Source organism: Danio aesculapii, chromosome 9 (assembly GCF_903798145.1).
Source record: "Danio aesculapii chromosome 9, fDanAes4.1, whole genome shotgun sequence".
Lineage (NCBI taxonomy): Eukaryota > Metazoa > Chordata > Actinopteri > Cypriniformes > Danionidae > Danio > Danio aesculapii.
Window position 1 is genome coordinate 33,557,588 of NC_079443.1, and position 13,227 is coordinate 33,570,814.

At 36.9% G+C, this 13,227-nt stretch overlaps 1 protein-coding gene across 3 annotated transcripts in view; it reads right to left on the reverse strand.

Annotated features, from left to right (window-relative positions):
- Nucleotides 1-548: 548 nt before the first annotated feature.
- The window catches only part of satb2 (SATB homeobox 2), a 73,129-nt gene continuing 60,450 nt past the window's right edge, over nt 549-13,227 (reverse strand). For all 3 annotated transcript variants that reach the window (XM_056465503.1, XM_056465505.1, XM_056465502.1), the window contains exon 16: nt 549-5,670. In XM_056465503.1, coding sequence (XP_056321478.1) covers nt 5,050-5,670 — 621 coding nt within the window. In that variant the 3' untranslated portion in view covers nt 549-5,049. The remainder of the gene's footprint in view (nt 5,671-13,227) is intronic.

A 13,227-nucleotide genomic window follows, 5' to 3' on the forward strand; every position in this document is an offset into this window, starting at 1 on the left:
CAGCAATCAGGTTGTAAAATGCAATAAGGCGAGGAATTATTGATGCAGGAAACTTTTCCTCAGTGTCGTTCTTGTTTATTGTGCTGAAATGAAAGTCTGGTTTGTTTTCAGTTGGGACAAAATGGATATTTTGAATAATGTCTGATTCTAAGGTATTTACGTATGCAAGTGTGATTTATAGAGACGCTTAAGATAGACATTGAAGCAATATGCTGGACTATTTTCACTACTCACTAGAATGCAGGATCTAGTGATTTATATACTCAAATTATAAGCATGAAACACTATATTGTCAGTTCCAGTAACATTTTTCTTATTATGGTTTGTTTGATTGTTTTAATGTACAAGGGAAACTGTATTTTGTTTCTTTCCACTCATTTGTCTCAACTCCTAATCCCTCTGCTACGTAAATACAACATAGCGCTGTGTGTTAGTCACTGCTTTCTTTTAACTTCTGCGACTGTACTGTGGACTAGGGATAAAGCAATTTGAGTCTCTGACATGCAGACCACCCAGATTTGCAGGTAGAACAAACCCACGCAGAATAGTTCTTTTCCTCGAATGCACTTTATTTAAACAACAGCATTTGAAAAACAAAATCAAAAGACAAAACATTGTCATACAAACAAAGAAGCCAAATGATGCACATAAGTTAATTATCACTTAGTGATAATGACAATGCATTCGATTGACAAGGAAAGTACCAATTCAGGAGTGGCAATCCTGATTCACATTGTAGGCGTTTATGAGTACAAAACAATGAAAACAATGATGGAAATTATGAGATCATTTAATTTTGTCATCTCCGAAGCAAAGAACTGGAGCATTGTGCTTAGTTCAGAGGCACTGTAAGATAAACGAAAGCATTAGCAATATGAGCAAGAACATCCTTGATGCATTTCCTTCCTGTGACATCTTGTATGTACCTGGAATTTTTAAATCTTAGTGATTAAATACTAGGTGAGTGTTATTTCATAGTCTAAATCCTGAAGGGCCACTGACCTACAGAGTTGATCTCTAACCAAGCAAACCAAGGTCTTCAGACTTACAAGACAACTTCCTGACAAGTGTGTTGGCCAGTCAGTAGCAGGATTAGACAGCCCTGGTGTCAATAATATGGGTAGCAGCCTCAGAAGACTTCACCCAATACTTTTAAAGTCAACCTAATCCGATAGTGGCTAACCAGATATTGAACAAATCAGTCCAACCAAGTCTTTGTCTTAAGCACATTTCAGACATGCCACTCCAGGAGTCTGCAGCCTCTCAGGGAACTACCCTCTCAACAAGGCATCATCACCTGCACTTAACCTCGACACCACAGCATGGGAGACAACGATTACTTTCCCGCCTGGTGAACGAGAAAATGAGGGAACAGAGGGATGGTACGGAGAACTGAAAAGACAGAATGAGAATGAAAGACTTGGATAATTGGCCAGCGACCTTGACCTAGTGCTCATCAGGGACTCTTGGAATCTTCTTTGTTTTCTCCTCGGCATCACTCTCACCACTAACTCTGACAAAGGCGGAGAGGAGGAGGTGATGGAGGAGAAGAAGAGAGTAGTTGTTCACTCCTGCTGAGCGGTAAGCCACCCCCATGGTAGGTTAAACACCAGTCTAGGACACACAGACACATGTGTGCACATGCTCTCATCATTTACGAGGTAATTTGGGAGGTGTATAGGGATGGACTCATCAGAAGTGCTTGTCTCCAGCTGATCTAGGCTCGGCAGGGTGGAGGGATTTGGAGAAGATGCTCAGAGTATAACGAAAGGGGTGGTGCAGGGCTCCGAAAGTGACATGATTGACAGGCTTAAGTAAGGTGTAGATCAAGCAGGCAATCACTACCGTGTTATTAAAGACCTTTTGCAAACCCTGCAGGCATCTGAGATTTTACAGTGAAGATTGTGTTCCTTGTCACTCTGTGGCTCTTTCTGGTATCAAATGGAACATATGATGAGCAACTTTCAGCATTTGCTCCATTTTAAATACAGAAGACAAAGTATTTCTGACCACTTAGAGAGAAAGGCAATACTTATATGTAACTAACTCTAAAGGTTTTAATGAGCGGTAAGAGACTGTAGACTGAAAAGAAAAATCACATAATGACACATTTCCAAGGTTGTTGACAGTAATTTAAGTTTTTCTGGAGGGGGCCTTGGTAGGTTCGTAAGGTCTATAATCACCTATGGCTGAACATTAAGTTCAGATCTGGGAAAATCAGACCAGGGAACAATCAGACAAAAACCCAAGAATGGGGTTGAATCGACAAGATGATGCAGACAGGTGAACTGGACAGAAAATAGAAGAGAGATGAGCAGCAGAGAACCACAACATACTCTGAGGCTGTCAGATGTTGGTAGGCATAAAGCACACCTTCCTCATGTATCATCAACACCTGTATGTGACTTCTTATCACTCCTGTAATTTATGTTAGACAGCTTAGTCTTTGAGGCCTTACTCTGCTCTTCGCTTGATTAGAAGAACTGAATGTTGCAGGGGGTGCTGAACCATGGCGCAGTGGGTAGCACAATCGCCTCACAGCAAGGTCGCTGGTTCCAGCCTTAGCTGGAGTTTGCATGTTCTCCTCGTGTTCGCGTGGGTTTTCTCCGAGTGTTCCGGTTTCCCCCACAACCCAAAGACATGCGATATAGCTCAATTGTGTAAGCTAAATTGTGCAAAGTGTATGTGTGTGTGTGAATGAGTGTGTATGGATGTTTTAGATGGTAGGACATCCGCTGCGAAAACCATATGCTGGATAAGTTGGCGGTTCATTCCAATGTGGTGACCTAAAGGGACTAAGCCGAAAAGAAAATGAATGAATGAATGTTGCATGCAAATCTTAACCAGGTACAAATCATCAGCGCAGCGGAGAACCATTTCTCAAGGTTACCTACAATACAACCCAACAGACACAGTGAGAAGTTTATCTTTGTGATCAGGATACCATCTTCTATACTTTACCAGAAAAATATGTGCATATCCATTTCTAATTATTGTTCTGCTGGAATGCATTACTTCTAGGCATGTGCGAGTGTGGACTGTGCCTATGTGAAAGAGTCAGGATGCTCAAAGTAATTGCAAGAACCACATCAGCATTTTGCACATTAAAGATCCTACATAAAACATTTCTATTTGTAAAAGACAAAACATGGACATAGACCACAATTATCACTGGTTTGAAACAAAAATAGTTTAAGGGTTAGCATAAGGTTAACAACAATATTTTGTCTATTTATCTGTGAAAGAGCAAGTAGCAGCTGATTCTCAAAAACAAATCAGAACCCTGGATCCAAGTGTTGCCACGGTGTCATGGATGATTTGCAACAGGTGTAATGTTGCGTCAAGTTACGCTGATCAAAGTCATAATTCAATCAGAATGCAGAGTTCATGCTTGCCGAGTTCTGATTGGCTCAAATGAAGGATTGTCATCTTATGCACAAAAGATCATACAAATTCCAATGATTCCTCTTAATTCTGTTGTTTTAATTTTCAACGTCTCATCTGCCAAGTGCTGTTCTCTTTGGAAAAGTACATAATGCTGATAGAACTGGCAGTATATATATATATTTATATATCTCACATGATTCACTCAGTAACTTCAGTAACTTCTTCTAATTCCTTTCTCTGTGTTTTGGCAGTGTTTCTTTCTTTCACAACGTCTCTCATTACCAAAACATCTGCTGCAAGTCAAAAGCTGATATTAGACCGTGAAAATAGAACTAAAAATAACAGCAAGAACAACCATAATAACAATAATAACAATAACAACAATAATAATTGAGGGTGAGATAGCAATAAATAGTGCTGTGGAGTTGGGTGTGGCTACGTGTGGTCAAATTAGGACATTGTGGGCATCAGTCAGTAAAAGAGAGAGCTGTGGGGGTGACGGAAGAAAAAGACGACCGCACTTCCACACAATTGAAGTTGTTTGTTTGCTTTTCTCCACTAGGTTAGAGGCAGATGCAGTTAGACTGCACCCTCACTATTGTCCTTCTGTCCATAGCAGTCAGTCCTCCAGCCAATTATGCTTTATTCTTACAGTCTGTTAGGAGAGCAAAACCGGAACGAAACCTAAGGTCTAAATATATCTGTATAAAGCAAACCTTCAACCACTGGACAGGACTGAGGGATCATTATGTTGTGCACAGTCTGTGTTGGGTGTGCATGGGTGGTGGGGGTAAATGAGTGATTTCTTGAACCACGTGGGACTGCTTGGAATGATGGTTGTGGCTGGTTGTGGGAGAGATGGCGCGGTCTTCAAAAGCGCCATAGGGTTAACTGTGGACCTTTCAGCACACCGCACGTGTTTATAGTAGGGTTCCTGGGCTGGGCTGATGTGTACACCCAAAAGCTCATCTGTACCTCCAACCCAACCGACTGCTTTAGCAGTCAAGCACGACCCTCTATTGGCGACCACCAGAATGCCCCATCATGGAGGGGAAGATGAGGACAGCCACAGCCGCCCACAAGGTTCCCTGATCAGACAGAAATTTATTTATACCAAAGTTATTGGTGACCTATAAGACATTAATGGCTCATCTAAAGCTCTGTCCCTGCTATTTTAACCCTGTAGGGGTGTAGAGGGGGGCATGGATAGTGGTATCTTTAAAGAAACCCTCTGTTTTCAAATAAGAAATCATAATCTTGGTGAAAGACTGGCCTTCTTGACATTCTTAGCGTGCATGTTTGAATGCTCGTGATATCTTGGAGTTGAGGCAGCCATCTTGAAACCAGCTTTAATTCGACAATTTACATATAAGGAATTAAAGCTTTCCAGTCAACCAAACGCATGTATTACCCTGTAGGGATTGCTTCTGTACCATCTTGTCCCTGTAAGTAACTTGTGAGGTATGAGGCCAAGAGTCCCCCTAAATCAAAATGCAAATCTTGTGTGGTTTGGTTTACCTTTAGCAGGTCTTAAAAGGACACTGCGTCTTTGTCAGTAAGTTTCTAAGCTGTCCATAACACTCTCTCCTCCACTACATAACCGTTGTAAGTGCTCACTCTTTGCCTTTCCCTACCTGCAGTATAGTCTTTGCTGAGGCTGGTTTATCTCTGATAGTCTGCTTGATCTCTGGGACTTGAGGATGAACTGCATGGGGGCAGAGAGCTGGGTCTGATTGTTCCTAGAGGCAAGCATTTGTCTTTATTTTCATCTTGGACAGAAGAAAGAGTTGGAGTTGAGACAGAGTTGGCTGCTCCAGCTGGGGCACTCTCATGCCCGCTGTAGATCTCCTCGTGACCATCTTCACTGGACTCTGCATCCTCTGAACTGGAAAGCAGCTCCTCGTCTCGATACTCAGCCACGTCTACACCGCCACCCTCCGATATGAGCTCCTTCAGTCGTCCATGATGCTTCACATGATAACGTTGGTTCTGGAAGAACTTAACAATGGTATGTTTGGGCAGATCCAGTTGAGCTGACAGGGTATGTATGGCTTCCTGGTCAGGGTATAGACCCACATCCTGGATAAAGCTCTGTAAGATGCCTAGAGCTTCCAGAGAGATCTTGGTGCGAGAGCGAGGTTTTTTGGTGACATTGCTGACCGGTCCGTTGTTTCCAGAACCTGTGTTGGCCTGAGGGTTCTCTTCAGCTCCAGAACTGGGAACAGGGTCTTCTCGAATAGGAGAGTGGTCCTTCAGTGGCTGCATGGGCTGTCTGTGAAGTACCTGATGAAAAAAAATGAAGAGTTTTTTTTAAGTTTAGTTACCTAAACTTGTGTCAGCAGTATAGAATAATTGAAACACTGCTTAAAAGTTCAAAGTGCCATTTCAATGAATGTCTTTTGGAGTTAATGTCCTCAGTGCACTTGAGTATGGGATCAAGTCTGGTAAAAATCCAACCAGACTGGTAATGATTGTTTAACTGTGTATCGTACACATATTCCACAAGATTAAATATATTGTCAAATAATCATTTTATTTGGAGAGACGCTGAGCAAACATGCACCAAAACAAAATAAATTCCATCAAAAGTATGTGTATAAAGAAATGTCTTTTGAAACAACATTTCATTTGAAGTATGGTGACAAGTTGGTTTCCATCTTTCACTTTGACAGGGATACATCCCATCCCTGTTAGCAGACTGCTAAATTTAACAGGAAAAGTAATGCAAAACCAAAACACAGACAGCCAGAAATGACAGTTCTGACTTTGTCATGAGACATGAAATTGTTAGCATATGCTTTTGTCCTGTACAAGCACAATGCTATTAGCGTTGTCTAACAAGCTAGCAGGCTAGCAAACTGCTGTTTTTCTAAGAATCTGAGACCCTCTGCATGTTTCTAAATAAATCAGCAATTTTTTGGTTGCCAAAACAGTAACAGGGTAAACAAGAAAAAAGTATTGGGGTGCAAAATAGTGGTAGAAGAGGATTCAAAGTAAAGAGCAGATCATCTGCACTGAGAAAATAATATAAAATAAAATATCTGGTGAGCTGTGATACAAGAGAAGGTGCAGTGTGTCACAGCTGAGCTATCGAAGTCTGTGGCGCTGTCCTGCTGAGTTTATGACCAGGGTGGGGTGCCCAGTGCCTCCACACTGGAATGCTAAGCTATAAATCTGCGGTGCATTAAAATTAAAGGACCTACATAAAGATAATAGTCATGCGCCTCTCTCTCTGTCTCTCTCTCCCTCTCTATTCCCTAAATAATAACAGGGTATTTTTTAAATAATATTGAGGGTAGGCCAGACCATGAAATTGCTCCGATTTCACTTGTGGGGGCTGTTTTGGGCTGGCGCTTTACAGGAAGTGTGTAGGTTTGTTCTTTTTTCTCTTCTCTATTTCTCCATAATGTATTACTTTCCATGTCTGTGAGAAACAAACAGTGGCCACAAGAAAGGGTAAGAAAAAGAAATGTCAAAGAAGTTTAAAGATGGTGAATAATTAGATTGACCACAACTCATAACAGCACAAAATACCCGTTAGCTTAGCTAAAGACCACACACACATTCCCAAACCCATTCATTTTGTATATGTTTGCTTGTTGTGTATATTATTTCATCAAGTTCCGGGAGCAAGTTAGGTAGGTTCCAAAGGCACTTATACAGTATAATCCAAAATACAAAACACATATTAATAGTGACTTTGTGCACTTACTGTAGGTGCCATTGTTTGGCATCGTATGGGTCGGCCCACACGGAATATGCACCCACAGATAACAAATAACTTTTTTTTATTTTTTATTTTTAGTTCATCATTCAGTCAATCACAACAGCCACCACGTCGCCCTATATTTATTAATTCAGTTTTTAAATTAATTTGATTTATTTTCTACAAAATTCTGCACAGAAATGACAAAAAAGGTCCACAAATTCTGTTTGGCTCTATAGGATATTTTTCAATACATAGATGGAGAGTAAGTCCTCCAAGAAACCCATTCAGAGTAGAGTCTGAGCTCTAATGGTGGACACTAATGAAGAGCTCTTTTGCAAGCCAAACGAGTGACTCCATTTCAAATTCCTGCTTTAACTATTGTATAAAGCCAACCTCCAATTTCATTTACCATCCAATATATTCACCTACTCAATTCTGAAACAACTTCTTTTCAACCAGTGGAGTCACATTTGGACATGGTGCAAATTTTCCCTGCTAGCCTTTCTTCTTTCAATATTCATCTACTTCACTTCTTTTCTAATTCCAAGATGGTATGGGTCTTTGAGTTCACCACATTAAGAAAAAGAATCTTTTTTTCTTTAAACACAAATCAAGGCAAATTATGGTGAAGAAGTATGAAAGAATTATAGAACATAAAATATTCAGTTGATTCTTAATGAGGACTGGCCCTCGTGGGGACGGAGGCGGGATTAAGAGGGGGCTGTGTTGCCACTGGAGACGCCATTAACAGGCAGATAAATATGTAATGACGAGAAAGACACTTTCCTGTTGGTTTCCTTGTGCATGACTTCACCTTCTCCAATTATCATGTGCATCATAATTTTTCTTTGCCACAGTGCAATACCTCAGGAATGGGTGAGTCATGTGTGTGCGTGTCTTGATTTTTTAAAAAGAAAAATGTGTAGAGTTTAGGAAATCCACAAAAACTAAAGAAATAGTCAACAAGTAACTAAGTACCCATTATCATTCTATCATCCTTATCAACACAATATGCATTACTCATTCATTCTAGTAAGCATTTACTTGTTTCAAGGTACCCGAGTTATTATAGTTGACTAAATCTCTTTTTGTTACTTAAAATCAAATAAACACGAACTTATATATTAAACTTATATATTAACTCATATAAATATTAAAAAACAAAACAAAATACATAATACAAAAATGTTAATATTTACAAAATAACTTGACCAAAACCTCTACTAAAACTGTAATGGTGGGTCATACTATAATTAAATAGTTTGAAAAATAAAATTTCTCTCAAAATAGCAATTATTTTTTTAGTAAATTTGACAATGACTATGTTAACATGGCCACCAATAATTTAACTTTAATAGTATTAAGACAATAGTCTGATCAAGAGTCTACCATGTAAACAGCGAGTTTTGATTACCTTAATCCAACTTAAAGTCATAATCGAACTGAACAGAAATGGAATTAAAACATGTGGAGTATGCAGATTTTAGTCGCACTATTGAAGTGCAGTACAGACATGTAAACACCGTAATCAAACTATTACCATCTTGTAGGATTTTCTCCACACTTTGCGACAGGAAACACACACGGCTGTTTGACACTATTCTCTGCACCTACAGAGTCAGTGAAGATAGACACCTGCATTGCGAAATGCAGAGCTTTTCCCCATACGGCGTGCAATATCAAATTCCATTAAAACAACACTGCTGCAGTTCATACTCACATCCAATATCTTGTTTATCACAGGGGCATGCATGAAATGTTCCCAAATGAAAGTCAAAGTGCCAAACTGCAGTTAAAGTTGACAAATTAAAAATTAAACTGCAGAGGAAGTGTGGATAGCGCAGTGGAGCAATGACGTTAATCGAATTATGTGCTATAACATGTAAAACGGCATCATGAAAGAAGCACTCAAAAAGCAATTCATGTAAGCACCATAATCATATTATTGTCTTATTCAGATTAAGGCAAATAATTCGATTACTGATATATTTTACAACAACAACTTTACTTCTTATTGTTTATATATATATATATATATATATATATATATACACACTTTTTTTTTATTGCTTTGTCATTTTTAGTTTTACCTTTACACTGTATGGAATAAACAGGCTTTAACAGCCTAGATATTGAATTAATAGTATAAAAAATAAAATAATAAATTAAACGCTGAGTTCTGAGTTGTGAAAAAGGCCCTGGTATTTCTATTAGAGGGTCAATGATGTCAGTGGTTGCCATGCTGAGTGTGGGATTGTGCAAGTATGTGCATTGCCAGCAGTCCTTCAACCCCAGCACTCATTCGGGGTCCCAATCCACATGGCAGGGTCTGGGGGGCACTCCAGTGCACACTGCAGCAACCAATTTAGCAAAAACAAAGGAGAAATTATTCATAAGAAACGTCCTGCCAAATGAGCAAAGGGAGGCACTTAAGACCATGCATACGAACTGCAGAAACAGCGTAAAGAAAACACTGGACTGGGTCAGCCTTCAAGAGTGTGTTAGTGTGAGTGTATCCCTAAGGTGAGTCGAGATTCACTCAGGGGCTCGTGCTGACCCGCCTGAGAGTGGCTGAAACCATTAAGATACACGGAGAAGAAAAAATGACTGTACACTAGCATGCTTTAGTATTTCAAAATGGAATCTAGAAACCTTAAGGGGTCTGGAATTGTTACTAGTCTGAAAAAGTTTGATAAAGAAAATGTATTTCAGTATTCTTTAGAAAATTACTTACTAGTTTTTATTTTATGTATTGGCTATTGATTTCTAGTTAAAGTTTTAGTTATTTTGTTGTACTTTCTATTTTTAAAACGTCTATAGTGTTTTATTTATTTTTATGTAAGTTTTATCTGTAGTTACTTGAGTGAATCAAGTTAAATAAAAAAAAAATCCCAAATATTACCTGTAATAAAATACATTTTACATAATAAAATGTATTTTATTTCAACTACACAATAAAAAAATGCTGGGTGGTTTGAAACTGGGCATGGGATAATTACCGGTTTCAAGGTTTGGAAAAGTCAAGGTTTTTATACATTTTTACCACTATTTTATTTAGTTTTTTATGGCAACAGTATTTCCTGCAGAAAAGGAACTTCTACATCAAAAGATACTGGTCCAAAATATTTCAAGTGTATCTTAAAATAAAATGTATTGTGTTAAATGGGGAAAAGTTATTTTGGAGCAGTAATCACAATACTGTGATACCATGAAACCATGATATTTTGATCCAAGGTTATCATACCATCAGAATCTTATACCGGCCAATGCCTAGTTGAAACGCATTGTTGCGTCAAATTTGGATAATTTGATGATCATTAGATAAAAAATTTGGCGTAAAAAGAGGCTTTATTTATTTTCATGTTAGTTTTATCTGTAGTTATTTGAGTGAAACATCTTAGACATTAACTGAAATAAAACAAGTTTTACACAATAAAATGTATATTATTTCAGATAAAATTAACCCAATCTTGGGTCAAATATGGACAAACACAATCATTTGATTAAAAAAAGTGTCATTTAAATTTGATTGTAAAAAATAATCCCAATGTTGGGTTTGTCCATATTTGACCCAACGTTGGTATTTTTTATATTTTGTGTAGCTTTTAGAAACTAAAATACTGCTGGCTTTATGTAAACATACTGTATACAGTAAATCACAGATTTTATTTAGTTAGATGTGTCAATATTACATGATCTGACAGTAAAGAGGAAGAGGACTCTTAAGTTACATTTGATGATCTTAAAAGGATAAAGTAAATAAATCAGAATAATCTGTTGCTGTGTGCCAAGTCAACTCTATACATGCAAGTGCTGCATGTGTGTTCATTTATTAACATGCTCATGTCTGCATAAGCAGCTGGAAGGCATGTGCTGACTGTGGTAGCAGCAGGCTGGAGCCGAGGGGTAGTGTGATCTGAGGAGGGTCTCTCATTACTACATCCGACAGCAGGGAAAAAAACAGCAGCAAAGACACAAACAAACACCCACATACACACTCATGGCATTTTCATGATACGCTTACATGACACTATGTTGTTGCTTGTCTCTTTTCTTTTAGAAATACATGAATAGTTAACTTAAATTAGCAGATTCTAACACCACGACCAGCTACACAGAAGGGCATTATTGCTTATACATCTTTATTAGCCCGCAGAAGAATCTTATTATGCTGGAAATCCTCCACACCCCCATCTTTGACAGCCTATAGTTTGAAGATGTGATGTCTTTTCTAAAACTAGAAAAGCTTAAATACACACTAAGACATTTGGTGGACAGGATATATACGTACTGGGAACCTATTTTATCACATTTTAAAAATCTGAAAGAATTACCCTGCTGTTAAATAATATACATATCTCTTTGTATTCACTTCATGGTGTTTTTTTGTCTTTAATGTTGTTTGTGATGCAAACATTTATTTATTAATTTTATTTTATTTTTTTGTAATTGTATTTTTTTCTTTCTTTCTTCCGTCATCACTGTTATGTCACAACATACATGACTCTAGACTGTTTAATTATTGTATTTGACCCTAATTATTGTGTTAAGCTGCCTTGGGATGTTAAGGTCTTGGGTGTGGGACTTGGGTTAAAACAATAAAAAAAAAATGGAAAGAAGGAAACTGTAATGTTTCATATTGTATTGTATGAAAGCGTTATTTTCCTTATAATAGCGGATTCTGATCCAGAATTATGATTGTGTATTTATTAATTTTTCTTTTTTTTATATAATAGTTAAAAACCTGTTGAATGTAGTCCTGAATATACATTAACTGTTAATACAAGTATGAAACACACGCGCACATACATTGAATGTAGTTCCAAATATATGTATGGTATACAATTTAGCCCTGAATAGTAAATCCCTAGAAAATTATGAGAACACTGGATTTATTACTGTCAATCAAAAATGTTAAGTAAAATGTTCAGTAGTCTTTAATTTCATAAACCTCTGTGAATGCTCACAATTTTAAATAAAAAAATGACAATTTGGAGCATTTATTTGCAGAAAATAGCAATAAGTCAACATTGTTTTTAGACATTAAAATATTGCACAAATATATGTATATGGCAAATACAAAGAACACAATATAATTTGAAGTGGTCTCTTAATTGTTTCTATACAGACACATAAACACACATACATTTGTTTAGCCTAAATACGTTTTTAGATTTCTTTTTACAATTAAAATAAGAAAAAATAGCTCTTTACATTCAGTTAATCCATTAACTATTTGCCAGTCAATATCATTGATGCAATATTGAGATTGAAGTGTGTAATCCATTTAATATAAATATGGTGATTATCCTAATGCCATATCCTAGGCTAATTTTTCAGTTCGACATAAAATTTATGCAAAATTAACCAAATATTTAAATAAAACGAATTATGTATAAAAAATAAAATAAAAAGCAGATTCATTTGATGAAAATCACATTTAGTTAATTAAAAACAAAATAAAAATAAAACAAAAAAAGCATATTTTTAAACGATAAATTTTTTTTAAACAATTTTTTTAGCCATTGTTTTCATATAATACTTGTATACACATGCTGTATATACAGTGCTCAGCATAACTGAGTACACCCCAGTTTGAAAACAAATATTTTTCTACATTTCTCAGTGAATATAGGTCATATATTTGGGTGCATTTGAACAAAACAGATTTAATAACCAGATATATTTATTTAAATAATATTTTAGTCACCAAACATCTTTAGAAATAGAAAAATAATACATTTAAATTCATGCACAATATTGGGGGGGGGGGGGGGGGGGGGGGGGATTACAAACTCCGTAAATTTCAACACAAATTTAGAATATTTTTTTATGTTCTTGAATTTTGCTCTTTTTAAAATTTTAATTTAATATTTTTCCCTGACACATAAATTTGGGCTACAAATTTTTGGACTGTATTCGTAAATTAATTTGTTAGATTAGCTCCAGATTTGACTTCAGTACTGACTAATCTAATGTACAGTTTAAGTCAGAATTATTATCCCCCCTTTAGATTTTGTTATTTTTTTTATATTTCCCAAATTATGCTTAACAGAGCAAGGAAATTTTCACAGTATGTCTGATAATATTTTTTCTTCTGGAGAAAGTTTTATTTCGGCTTGAATGAACGC